This window comes from Osmerus mordax, chromosome 18, assembly GCF_038355195.1.
Source record: "Osmerus mordax isolate fOsmMor3 chromosome 18, fOsmMor3.pri, whole genome shotgun sequence".
Lineage (NCBI taxonomy): Eukaryota > Metazoa > Chordata > Actinopteri > Osmeriformes > Osmeridae > Osmerus > Osmerus mordax.
This window is the reverse complement of record NC_090067.1, coordinates 6,548,821-6,562,133: the sequence shown is the minus strand read 5'-3', so window position 1 is coordinate 6,562,133 and position 13,313 is coordinate 6,548,821. Positions and strand designations below refer to the sequence as shown.

The 13,313-nt window shown below is 46.7% G+C and overlaps 1 protein-coding gene across 1 annotated transcript; it reads right to left on the bottom strand.

The window, feature by feature from the left end:
- Positions 1-62: 62 nt before the first annotated feature.
- col28a1a (collagen, type XXVIII, alpha 1a) lies at positions 63-13,078 on the bottom strand. The gene is made up of 34 exons (XM_067256265.1): positions 13,065-13,078; positions 12,353-12,498; positions 11,605-12,182; positions 11,216-11,275; positions 10,442-10,495; positions 10,300-10,344; positions 10,136-10,162; positions 9,556-9,600; positions 9,423-9,467; positions 8,426-8,479; positions 8,264-8,332; positions 8,088-8,156; positions 7,836-7,904; positions 7,655-7,723; positions 7,480-7,548; positions 7,022-7,090; positions 6,777-6,845; positions 6,522-6,593; positions 6,297-6,365; positions 5,361-5,432; positions 4,623-4,691; positions 4,277-4,345; positions 4,097-4,165; positions 3,813-3,881; positions 3,601-3,669; positions 3,410-3,478; positions 3,110-3,178; positions 2,934-3,014; positions 2,697-2,732; positions 2,540-2,576; positions 1,754-2,308; positions 1,437-1,615; positions 1,068-1,347; positions 63-745 (listed from the first exon to the last, which is right to left on the bottom strand). The coding sequence occupies exons 1-34, from the start codon at positions 13,076-13,078 to the stop codon at positions 573-575; spliced, it is 3,588 nt and encodes a 1,195-aa protein (XP_067112366.1). The 3' UTR covers positions 63-572.
- Between the last annotated feature and the right edge of the window lie 235 nt (positions 13,079-13,313).

Sequence of the window (13,313 nt, the reverse complement as noted above, 5' to 3'; positions counted from 1 at the left end):
CATATTACAAAAGACCATGTCATAATCACAAATGTAAACAAGAGAACAAATACATCCCATCAAAGCAGCATTTGCAGGTTTTGTTTGTAATAGAAATTGACAAAAGATGACTTAGCCATAGATAAGATCAGTTGCAGATGTTTACAAAGGATTAGGTGGCAGAAGTATATATTTGCTTTGAATTTACTGTAAATATTGCTGACAATATCAATATTTAATGTGTCTTTTAAGGCACCAGGAAAATATTACCTAATAGACTGATAGTTCAAATTTATATATTTTTTATATATATCCCAAGTTGAAGTATAAACACTGCAACATATAAACAGACACAGTACAGACATTTTACTTGGGGAGTTGGTCCACAGACTACATAACAAAGACAGTGCACAGGGCCTTTGCTGCTGATGTTCTCCCGGGCCACAGCATGGGTTTGTTACTGGAGATTTCCTGTCACCCGCCGGAGCGTGTGTCAAACGCATGTCCAGTCAGTACATCCTGACCATCTGCTCTGACGATGTTGGGCTGATGTGTTGGTTTTGCACACCTCCCTTATCTCAGCACAGTGTCTGTTACGTGTAGACACAGGCGTTCTTGCAATTTGCCTCAGTCTCAAATTTATTTGCGTTGCCTTGGCAACCTCCATACCAGAACTGGGCGCAGGCATTTGCCTCTGGATCGTAGTACCACTTCACCACATACTGTCGACATGGCCCCGGGTCCAAGGACAGCCTACAGCCAACATCTGAAAAACACAAAGAGTGTTGGTTAAAGATGTTTCACCATACCATAACTATGCAAACTGAACTTTGACATTAATCTGAATGAAGGATGGAGGAACACATTAAGATAAAAAGACTTATTGAACTTGATAGGTACTAAGATGTTGAAGTAGAGTGTATTATTACAGTGCTAGCTATTCTAATCTATGCTCTACTTTCTGAAATACTCGGGTTTACTCGGTACAAATCTTACCTGGTCCTAATTCCATTATATGGGCCACAAATATGGTGGTCCTTACCTGGTCCTAATTCCATTATATGGGCCACAAATATGGTGGTCCTTACCTGGTACAAAAATGTCTGGCAGGGCAGGTAGAGGTGGCTGAGTGGTGGTGGGCTTTGTGGCCTCTGGGACGTAAAGCCAGTTATTGGGGGTCTGGGGGCCCACTACTGAGATGACATGAGACTGCTGTTTTCCCCGGCCCTCGGATGAGGAAGTCCCGAGGTCAGGGAGCTTATAGAAGGGCTCCTCCACAAAGCTGGTAGCGATTGTGTTCTCATTAAAGTCCTCTGGCTCGGCAGGTTGAGAATACGGCGACGTCACCGTCTCTGCTTCGGTGTCGTACTGCAGGGAAAATGGCAGTGTTAGTGTTACGGCCTGTGAACGCGTCACCAAGGGGGACGTGTTGACAGAACGTATTGACATCATCTCACTCGTCTGTTCTTCTCGTCGAAGCCGGGTGAGGCCCCCCAGTCTGGGGTCTCCCTGTAGACCTCAGGTGGGGAGACAGGTGCAAGGGTGACGACAGGAGCAGGCGGAGGGAAGGAGTTGGGGATGAAAAGGGTGCCGTCGTCATGTTCACAGATCCGGCTCAGTAGCTTGCTTTCTAACGCTGTGCAGAAGGAAATGAGGTCATTAAACTGTTCTTCGGGACAATTCACCAAATCGATTGTGGAAAGAACAATTCCCATTAAAGTAAACGCTCGGAAACAATGTGGGTGAACAGAGAGAAGCAGGAGAGGCTGCTTACTGGGGAGTGTCATGAAGTCATCGATCAGGTAAACATGCTCCTCATCTGGATCGGAGGCGATGGCGTTCATCTCAGCCTGGAACTCTGCGTACTGGGGATCGCTCTTATTCACCACGCCTATCACGAACATCTCAATGCCGGCGGCATGGGCCTCCGCGGCCGCGTCCTCGGGCTGCACCGCGTCACGGCGGTCCGCCTGCCCGTCCGTGAGAACCAAGGCCACCTTCCTGACGCCGGGCCGCGCGGCCTGGAACAGCTGGTTGGCCCGCTGTATGGCGCTGCCGGTGAAGGTGCCCTCGCCCAGGTAGGCCATCTTCCTGACGGCGGCCTTGACGTCGCCCTGGCTGGACAGCTGCGTCAGGCTGACCACCACCACGTCCACGTGGCTGTACAGCACCACGCCGATGCGGCTGGCCTCGCGGCTCACCGACATGCGGTCGATCAGAGCGTTGACAAAGTCCTTCACCACCTCAAAGTTCTCGGGGCCTACGCTCTCGGAGCTGTCGATCACAAACACCAGCTCCAGGGGGCTCTCTCGACACTTCAGTCCACAGCCTTCACACAGAGACATGAGAGGAGAAGCTCATTCTGTATGCGTTGGTAGCAGCCAGTCAGCAGACAGGTTTGAACTTAAGGAGCGCCCTGGTTGCCCATGGGATCACACTAGACTTTGTTACTCAAGGATGAAGAAATGTCACTTTTATTCGACTTTGCTCGGTGGGTCGGATTAAATTTCCTCAAACTTGGGGGACTAAAATTATTCAGCACATGTACGGTTTAACTTACCACATATCTCCCTGATGATTTTGATAACTTGATCTCTCTGTAGATGCAAAGAAGAGTACATTCAGAGAGAGACTTTAGAGAGACTCTGACTCAAATAGTCTAACTGTTTAGACCAGCATCCAGCAGGATGTACTGTGTGCTCTTGTGATTCACTTACGGTCAGTCCAGCTTCTCCCTTTTCACCAGGTCTCCCCTGAAAGTATTCAAACACAGATTATGTCTCTGACAACAATAACCCTTTCCTCATACTATTTTATCGGTATCATAAAACCTCCTAGGTATTTACTCTGTGCATATTTACTCTTACACAATAGCTGCAGTGAACTTAGGACACAAACACACTCATATTGAGCTGAAGAAGTAAGACAGACACAGAGTGTTGTGGCCAGGCTACCATTGGTCCTCCTGATCCTGGTTCTCCGAGGTTGCCTCTGTCTCCTTTCCTTCCACGGTCACCTGTGACACCCCTATCTCCCTAACAGATTCAAAACATCAACATCCACTTTTCAGACAAATGAGGAGAGCCCATGTGGTTGTATGTCATGGACAGACATGCTGTGTTGTCTTTACCTTCTCTCCTGCTAGGCCATCCCCTGGGGGCCCTCGGGGGCCCATTGGCCCCTGGAAGCCCGGCTCTCCCTACACATCACAGAGACAAAGAAAAGACGTGGATGTCAGCGATGATGAACAGCGGTGCAGGGTAATTCATTTGCTACTTGAATTGTTGTTTCAAGCTAAATGCACAGCACTCAATCATCGTTCAAGCGGCTGTTCGAAAAATGTCCCAGCAACAGCTTATTAAATTACATGATTACATGACTTGAATCTGGACTGACAGCCATTACCACCAATGGGATGGCCCTACAGTACCTTTGGCCCTTGGATTCCCTCCCCGGGGATACCAGACAGACCAGGTGCACCAGGCTGTCCCATTGAGCCCTGAAAACACACACACATCTTTATGTCTACTTCAAGTCGACATGTTTATTTCTATGGTAAGTATATTCCCCTGAGCCAATTGAGAGTGAGTTAGGGAAGAAATGTGTGGTTGCAGTTCTGACCTTAAGTCCGAAGAGGCCGATCCCTGGTGGTCCTGATGGCCCACTGACTCCAGGAGAACCTCTGTCACCCTAAAACACACGGCCAATCATCTCAATTAACATGTCACTGGATGGTATACAGTAAGTCTGTCTCTTTGTGTGTTTACACTAAAAGATTTGCTAGATAGTAAATAAAACTTAATGCAATACTGATTTTCATTTTGAACTCTTACCTTAGGGCCAGGAAGTCCTTTCCCCTCTGGTCCCATTTCCCCGGGTTGTCCTGGCAACCCTGGTAGTCCCTGTGTTTCAGGAAACATTTGTGTCAGAGTGTGTTTCAGATCAAAATGATCTGAGGTTCTACCTACCTCCCGAAACAAATCATGATTTACAGGGCAAAGGAATGAAGCCCAATGAAAGACCTGTGTGTTGACTATTCATTCTATCCCTCATTGGATTCTAGACACAATCATCTCCAAAGCGGTTGTGTATTAATCAGCCTCTCCATCCGTCTTACCTGGGGTCCTGGATAACCATCTCCCTTCATCCCTGGAGGTCCAACAGGCCCAGGATTCCCTCTGTCACCCTGAGGATGCACAACCCCAGAGACACACACACAGAGACAACCAAACTTACTCTAGAAAACTCGTACAGTGTATTTTACTAGGAGAACAGGTGTTGTGTGTGTCAGTGTTACCTTAGGCCCTGTGATACCCATGCCTGGCTCCCCAACAGGCCCAGAGATACCCACTGGCCCTGGGTCTCCCTGCCAACATGCACACAAGCACAAAATACTCTCTGTTCATTTCACCACAACATACTGGGGTCCGGATCTGATCTTGTTAAAGAGAAAGGCTATCCTGTCTTTCTATAAGTGCATGTGTGTGCACGTATACAAATTAGTGTGCATCTATTTGTGTGTACCGTTCGATATACGTATGTGCCAAAACATTAACTGTTTAATGTGGTTGTAGTCTCCCTTCCGGCTTGACACACACACTCACTCTGTGTGTGTGTGTGTGTGTGTTGGGGCAGGGGGGTACCTTTGATCCAGGCAGGCCTCGTCCAGGGGGACCAGGTAGGCCCATCATTCCCAGGCTGCCCGGCTCCCCCTAAACACACAACAAGTATTTTACCTCACTGAGGATGGACCACGCATCTTTTATTGTATTTGTTGAAAGCCTCCTAAACCATTCTTACATTAACATTCATTCATTTAGCAGACGCTTTTATCCAAAGCGACTTCCTAGAGAGAGCTTTACAAAAGTGCATAGGTCATAAGAGCATGTAGTTAAACAAGTTACAAATTAAACAACATGAACCTCAAAAGTGTACCTGTAGAAAAAGCAAGCAACAATAATATAATATAATTCACAGCGAGTACAAGAGGTTAAGTCAGTTACAGCTAACCAACAAGAGCAACAAGTCCCTCAGTAAGAGTCATTGTGTTCCTGGAGGAAGCTAACATCAGGTCCAGCAAATCATTCCTAAGTACCGTAGTACTCTTGACTTAAGAAATAGGATTCACACTGCCTTTCCTGGAAAACCTTTTTTATGACTGAAAGCTGAGTTCATCACCACTTTCCCATTCAAAAGGTAATTCTTTAAACCCACTCATCAAAGATGATGTTGTACCATAAACCCCAACATTCCTAAACCATAACAGGTTGCCAGAAGGCCCTTGCTGCCTTTTGACACACAACTTTGACCTTCACCTCAAAGTTCACATTTAATCTACTCAAACAGCAGACCTGCTCATGAGTAAACCAGAGGTTACCTACCTTGGCTCCTGCTGGTCCCACTGGCCCTGGAGATCCTGAGAGCCCCCTTAGCCCCCGGTCACCCCTGTCACCCTGTGGAAAGACCCAGACCACTGACAGTCAAACAAGATTGACTATTAACATTACAATACATACAACTTCGATTTCCTTGGTCAGGGTTGTAACCAACAGAACATGAACCAAAAGAACAAAGAATACTGATTTAATGTCAAATACATTTTGTTAGCTGTACTGGCATTGCGTTCGATTCTATGATGTTTCAATACAGAGTCTCGCTAAGAATGCTGAGCAGTGGATAGAAGGAGGAGAGCTGGCGTAAATTGGAAGTAGCCTCTAATGACTGTCTTAGGATACTCCTGAAGAAACCCACGAGTATTAGAGCCAGTGAGCTATTCTGTAATATGTGTCTAACCACCTTCATGGCCTTGCTGAGGAAACTTACTTTTAAGTTTATGAGTCGGCTGGACCGCTCTACAAATGTTATAATTGATCTGATGACAGACCCTGGCCGCAGCTCTGTCAAGTACACATCTAAGATCTGGGAACACTGGCATGAGTGCTTTTTTTATCCCTTCTTTCCTTCTATGTTTCTATGTAATGAATTGTTTGTATGTAATGTTTTTTTTACCATGTGGGCCTTGAGCCTGTAATAAAGTTTACATATATTTACTTTTTGAATAACGTGTATTGACAATGAGTCAACCAAGGTAACATGAGTCAACCCAATGTGAACCTACAATGGGCTCATAGCTGCCAACCACACTTTACGCCAGCTGACGCCAATCCAAACTGTGCAATATTTGCTTGTGTCTGATACTATTACCGGATGCTTGTGGATGAACGGAGTTCAACAGAAATTTACCGCTCTGTTGACGTATGGAAGGCGTAGTTTGTGACTCAGTTTGACTTCTGGGAAACAGTAAGTGACCATCCTACCTTATCTCCAGGAATTCCTTTCCCAGGCGTACCCTCAGTGCCACGGTGGCCAGGCAGTCCCATCTCCCCCTGGTTTCATATGCCACAGAGCAGGAAACAGCAGCAGATGAGGGCAAAAACATCACCATGCACAATCTCCATGAATACATGTATCAGTCATACATGAATATGTGGAAATGAGTGAAACCCAGTGACCTGTGACCTGTGGTACTTCTGATATCTCACCTTGGGCCCGACAGCTCCATCCTCCCCTGGGATCCCAGGGAACCCAGAAGCTCCATCCGGTCCTGGATCCCCCTGGAGTGGATCACAGAAGACAGATTACGCAGTGTCCTCTCCACTCAACCTCCAGCTTCTTCTCCAGGCCATTCACTCCAAACAGTATATACATATCTTGTGGCACATTTGCAGCATATTGGTGAAGATCCTTTATCTAGGAGAGTTAGTTCATGCGGAATGGCCAGCTGAGTCCTTCCTCACCTTAGGCCCTGGTTCCCCGACACCCCTCTCTCCCTGAGACCCGTGAACCCCTGGGAAGCCCTGCTCACCCTAGAGAGAAACACAGAGATCCACATCTGATCAGTCCAGTGGAGCTCCACCATGAATCCATCTTTTTACAGTAGGTAGTGGGGTCAGCAGAGCAGAGTAGAGTAAAGTAAAGTAAAGTAGAGTGAAACTTTCTCGTTCCTAGGGGAAAATGTTGAGGGATGGTAGGCAACACCCACCTTAGGTCCAACAATCCCTAGCCCCGGGGGCCCTCTGGGTCCAGAAGGCCCCACTGGCCCTTGGTCTCCCTGTAGAGAAACACAGGTCATTTATTGAGAGAGAGAGAGAGTGAGAGAGAGAGAGAGAGAGAGAGAGAGACAGAGAGAGAGAGAGAGAGACAGAGAGAGAGAGAGAGAGAGAGAGAGAGAGAGAGAGAGAGAGAGAGAGAGAGAGAGAGGGAGAGAGAGGGAGGGAGGGAGAGAGAGAGACAGAGAGAGACAGAGAAAGACAGAGAGAGACAGAGACAGAGAGCACAATCATATTGAATCTGTTTTTTTTATCTAGTCCAGTGATGTGTATATGTTTTGTTATGTATGTAACATGCCAGAACAGCCAAATGAACAATTCCACCTGTGTGGACAAGTCTTTCTATTCCATTCTATTCTGGTAGAATGCAACACTCTCACATCACCCTGACCTTTTCTCCCTGGATACCTGCTCCAGGAAATCCCATCAGGCCAGCCAGTCCAGGGGTGCCTGTGTTCCCCTGGAGGTCAGAGGGAAAGGGTTTTCATGGGCATCTTTAGTGCTAGTAACTTAAACACGTAGTGCCAAATAGCTTGTGCTTTCAGGGGGTTAAACCCCCACCATACCTGGTCACCCTTTATCCCTAATCCTGGGGGTCCACGGCTGCCCTTGGGCCCCTCGTAACCTCGGTCACCCTGGAACAAAGTAAGCAGGTAGGTTATGAGAGTTACATGCTTACCCTTATGTACACTTATGACCTTCACTTCCCTGCTCTGAGAGTTCACCAGGTGGTGACAGATGACTGACCTTCGGGCCTGGGAGACCCTCTCCAGGAAAGCCCTGGCTCCCTTGCAGACCAGAGGGCCCAGGTGGTCCCTAGTACACCAACAAACAACACACTTGAGGTACCATACTGTATGGAAAATCTATTTTCAACTGTCAGTCTCCTCAATGCTATTCTTTGAAACACAGTGCCACCATGTGGATAATCTGACACATGCATGCAAGAGTTTGGCACTGCCGTGGTACATGATGCTCTCTGGTGCAGAGTATACTGACCGGTAAGCCTGGTTCACCCATGCCTACTGGTCCAGTCAGTCCTGGTCTTCCTTGGTTCCCCTTATCCCCCTGCGGTATCACAATTAATTACTATTATAAATACATGTTTGTGCTGGTGGCTCACCTGGAACAGATGAAATGAATGAATTAATGAAATAGAATCTTTGAATCTTCACCTTTGGTCCAGGAAACCCAATACCAGTATCACCAGGAGGTCCACTTGTTCCACTGGGTCCACGGTCACCCTGTAGAGTTGCAACATTTCAATTTTTTATTTATTTCGAACAATATGTTTGTCTCATACTTTTTCGAATCGACAACCAAATCAAACACCTTACTTTGGGCCCGATCGGTCCCTCAGGTCCCTGGTCTCCTGCACTTCCATTTGGGCCCTAAAAGACAGCAGAAGGCAGGTTGACCTTCACTTAATAGTGGTTCCAAATTCCACTCCGGGACTAACATTGCAAGGCTTATCGTGTATTTCGGTTCGGCGGAGTGAGTGAGGGAATCTGGGAGGAGATCCAGGCAGTGGTATCTCTGTGACAGTCATCCAGAGTTCCCAGGTGCTCCTCATGGGAACCTGGGATCCAGCTGGGGTATCTCCACCCACATCCACATCTCACCACGGCTGCTATCGTCACACCAGCCCTCCGAGGGGCAAATCGTTTCAAGAGAGGAAAGCGGGAATGGATAACAAGTGCTGAAACACTAATCCTTTGGGACTAAGTCTGCTCAGTGATTAAAACAATACAGTGCAAGCTTGAATTCCCTGCTTTAGATAGGCTTCATGGGCAGTGGGATAAGATCTAATCCCTGATTCACATTCCATTAGTGCAGAGCAGGAGAAGTGGCCAAACTCTGTGTGTGTCTGCGTGCTTTGCTGTTTGTTATGTCGTGGATGGAGGGATGGTACAGGAATCATTCAATTTCACCATTCACTCATTCACAGGTATGGCTGATCATTGTATAGGTACCCCCCCTCCAAACAGAAAATGCTACAATCTGACCCCATGGGACCACTACTGTTGAATCAACGTCCTGTGCTTGACCTTTAAAAAACATGGTACTGTGCAGTTTAAATATTTTTGGCTGAAAAACATTGTTCTGGACAGTTTTGATTGATTTTGGTGTCTATTCACATGACCAGTAATTAGTTCTTCACTATTGTCCAGAAGTTTACTGTTTCTCTTCTTGAATGGACCTCACACAATGTCACTAGGAGAAAAACACAAACTGATCATACAGAGGGCTGACATGGGGCCGTCGTCTAAGGAAATCAACCAACATAAGCGAGTTTATGACAAAGACAATGTAAAGGTCACCACGGTGGGTCACCTGCTCTCCTCTGAGTCCTCGTGGGCCTGGTGGACCATCTGGACCCTGAAGGGAGAAGCCATGACAACACCATCAGTCCACAGCCAGCTCTCGGTCCTGGGCCAGACCAGTGCAACACCATCATAAAACCTACTTGATCTCCCTTCATCCCTGGGGCGCCGCACTCGCCTCGCTCCCCCTGGCAGACAGGACAAGCAGATAGAGAGAGAGGACTCAATCCTAGCGTGCCAACCGCCGGGCTTGGTTCAGCCGGCCTTATCTGCTGCATCTGAACGTTTTGTTTGGTGTCACGACAGTGGTGTTGACACTGTGGCAAGTGGTGGCAGTGTTCGACTGTTGCATTGATACTTCAGGAAGTGTGACGATCAGCATGAGTGGGTTGCTTTGCTGTTTATTTTTACAGCAATCTACATGTCTTTCTATACAGAATCAGAATCAGAATGGGTTTTATTCGCCATGAAAGTTTGCACAGACAAGGAATTTGCTTTGGCAGGAAGGTGCAAACATTAAACATATAGGAATCTAAAATTTAAATATGAGGACTAACTATACTAAGGGTACATATCTAGCAATACTAAGTGGAATTAGAATTCAAATGAACTATACAATAAAATATAAGATACAATATAAGTGGCAGTATCCACTGTATCTATCTGACTGAAATCACGTTACTGACATCTTGATGCAACAAAATAAATCATAATATTACTTACCTTCTCCCCTCTAGTGCCAGAACGACCCTAATGCAAGAGAAAAACAAATAATAACAATAACCTCACAGCTCACTACGCAGTATTTTACCAATACTTTATTAAATAACTATTATGAAACATTTGTATATTTTAATTTGTTTCACTAATGTAACATGGCTCAGTACCTCAAGACCTTCCATTCCTGGGCGTCCGTTGATCCCTGGTTCCCCCTAAATGGACAGACACCAGACAAAAACCCAGTGAAAAAACACTGTCCCCATGGATCACCATTCACTGTAAATGGTCGTTTAGACAGCAAATACTTACACGAGATCCTTTAGGCCCTGGAGCCCCATCAGATCCTGGTTCCCCTATTTTCCCCTGGATTAAAGCAGAATGCAGAGATCGGTTCGAACGTGATTAATTTGGGCCTCTCTTGGGGCCTGTTCCCATCACATGTAGCCTTAGGTGAGCGTGATAATTCCAGTGTGTGACCCTTTTGTGACCCCATTCGTGACCTCCAGGCTTTAAACACCTCTCGCTCAGTGCAGCCAGCCCACAGTTCCCCCTCCCTATGTGTTTGCCTTAATCTCCTGTCCTTGACCTTCCCACCCACCCCCACACCCACCCCCACCCGTCCAGACAGGGGCTCTTCAAAAGCGCTGCTAGTGAAAACACAGCCCCGCGTGCCTGCTACACTTGCAGTGTGGGAAACACTTCCTGCTCTTTCATGTGCCCCACTCCCCTCCCCTGGACAAAGGCCATATGCACCTGCTTCATTCAGGGGATGGATGGGGTGAGCAGCAGGGCAGCATGGCTGGGACTGCGCTGGTTGTCCAGCTGCTATGATGCCAGGAATAACACCAAGTAGTGAGGATTACTGGTCCCTTCTGAGAGTAAACCACTGTCTTACTGTAGCTTTCAGACACGCACATCACTGGGGAACATGACTAGGTTGGATCGGTGTATTCACCTGAAGGTTAACTCAACTGGAAGGCAGATGCCAGTTAGATTACTGTGTCTAACTGACATCTATGAATACTCATTGTCTGGACTGGAGTAGAGGAGGGGGGCAGGAAGGAGGTAGCTTAGGTTACTCACTGAGCTCCCAGGAGGACCTCTCTCTCCTTTATCACACAAACAGGATTTGGGCAGGGGGCACTGAAAAGAAGAGAAGGGGAAATGCACAGGCACCATTAAGTTGAACAATTTGATCTGTGTCTGTGGTAAGATTTGGATTGCTTTCTGGTGTATCCAGTGTATCACTCTCTTTTAAGTTTATGTTCCATTGACAGTACTTACCCCAGTGTTGACAATTGCGCTCTGTAAAGAAAGCCCAAAAAGAAAGTGGCAAAGTAAACAAAAAGTAAAGCTTAGTTAAAATGCGATCAAGGTGTCAATTGAGAGTCTGTGATGAAAGGTTATGGTTGACACGTGCACAACTCCAAACCACAAAACAGATACACACACACACACACTCACATAAACACATATTCCCTCACCAGTTCTCTGAAGAGTTTATCCTCCAGCTGGTCATCGGTGAGGCTCAAGACGTATTGCTGTGGAGGGGCGCTGGCTATGGAGCGCAGCCGGGAGCTGGTAAGACGGTCCCTGGACAGACTGGAAAGCCCGATAGCAAACACCCGGATGTTGTAGTTCTTGGCCTGGGCGGCAGCACTGACCGCACTGGGGCTGCGGGGGTGATCCACCCCGTCGGTCATCAGCAGCGCCACCCGCAGGCTGGAGGCGGCTGTCTCGCGGTTGAACACCTGCGTGGCGTTGCTGATGGCGTAGGCCGAGTAGGTGCCGTGACCGATGTAGGCCATGGCGGCGACCCGGCTCTGGAACACGTCCACGTCCTGCCAGTCGCGGAAGTTGTGCTCCAGGGAGATGGAGCTGCTGTACTGCAAGGCGGCCAGGCGCACCCTCAGACGCCAGCCCGACGCCTGCAGCTGCATCAGACGGGTGCTGAACCTCAGGACAAACTCCTTCTGCTTCTCAAACAGCAGCGCCTTGGCCTTCTCTGAGCTGTCCACGATGAACATGATCTCCACAGGGCAAATCAGAGCTTAGCAGGGAAACCAACAGAAATAAACCGAGTTGTAAGCTTTTGACTCTTAATATAGTGGAGGGGCCTACATGGGCTTCTGTAGTTACTGGATGGGTGTCGCTATTCACATCAACATCTGTTAAAAAAAAAAGATTCTCTGATAAAAAGTGATTGAAACAAAATCATACTTTTCCCTTCATTGATGATGATCTGGTTGTCGTCCCTCTCTCCCTTGCGTCTCCTACCCTGACCCCTGGCCGTGTGGGACAGCACCACCAACAGGAGGAACAGCTGCACTGCTCTCCTCATGCTGCCTGCTCTGGTCCAACTTAGCCTGGAGGCAAACACACAAGTAGAGTCAACCACAGCAGAGCACATTCGAGTACAGAACAGTAAAGTAGAGTACAATGCGTCAGAACAGTATTTACCCACCTGTTAAAGTAGAAATTGAACCTCTGAAATCATTAAGTTTAGTATTGCAGTGTGTACCCTTCACCATCCACAACAGTCTGATGTGACTCCTATGTACACTAGGGGGAGACAGCACCACAACAAATGCTTTATAATGACACTGATTTCTCTTCTTTCATTTTTTTTTTTACTGCTGTAAATAAAGTGTTGATGGTTTAACTTCCTGAGACATTTACATTTCTTCTTATATTCAGCAATGATCCCGGTCACAGAATAGTTGGCTAAAATGTTACTATAGATACTTTTTATATGTAAGGGATCCCTTATATATATTTTTTTTTAAGTATCTGCTTTTGGGAATGTGATCATTGTGAATGTGTAACATGTTCAAATGTTAATGAGTAGTACAAGTAGGCTACTTTCTTTATATTGCTGCAATACACAAAAAACATTATATGCAGGGTTTCTATAAAGCATACACATCCTTACCATACCTGTTCCATTTTTAAGTGAGCTTGCAAGATTGTTTGTCATTTTAACAGATTTAAAGAAGAATAAATATAAAGCATATGGATATTTCACACAATACGGTCAACGCGAAAGAGATTGCAAATGCTCAATACTTTTCTTAAACTTGAAAGGCTGAATATTTTATCTTTAAAACCTGACAAGACAATCAAAGGAAACAGGAATAAATTAAAACTGTACCTTAATTGAACGCGTCTATATTTATAAACT

Coding starts and splice junctions, on each gene's coding strand:
- col28a1a (XM_067256265.1), bottom strand. Junction 7,905..8,087: donor TGGGTGAACCAGGCTTACCG/GTCAGTATACTC, acceptor TTGGTGTACTAG/GGACCACCTGGGCCCTCTGG. Junction 4,166..4,276: donor TGGGTATCACAGGGCCTAAG/GTAACACTGACA, acceptor GTGCATCCTCAG/GGTGACAGAGGGAATCCTGG.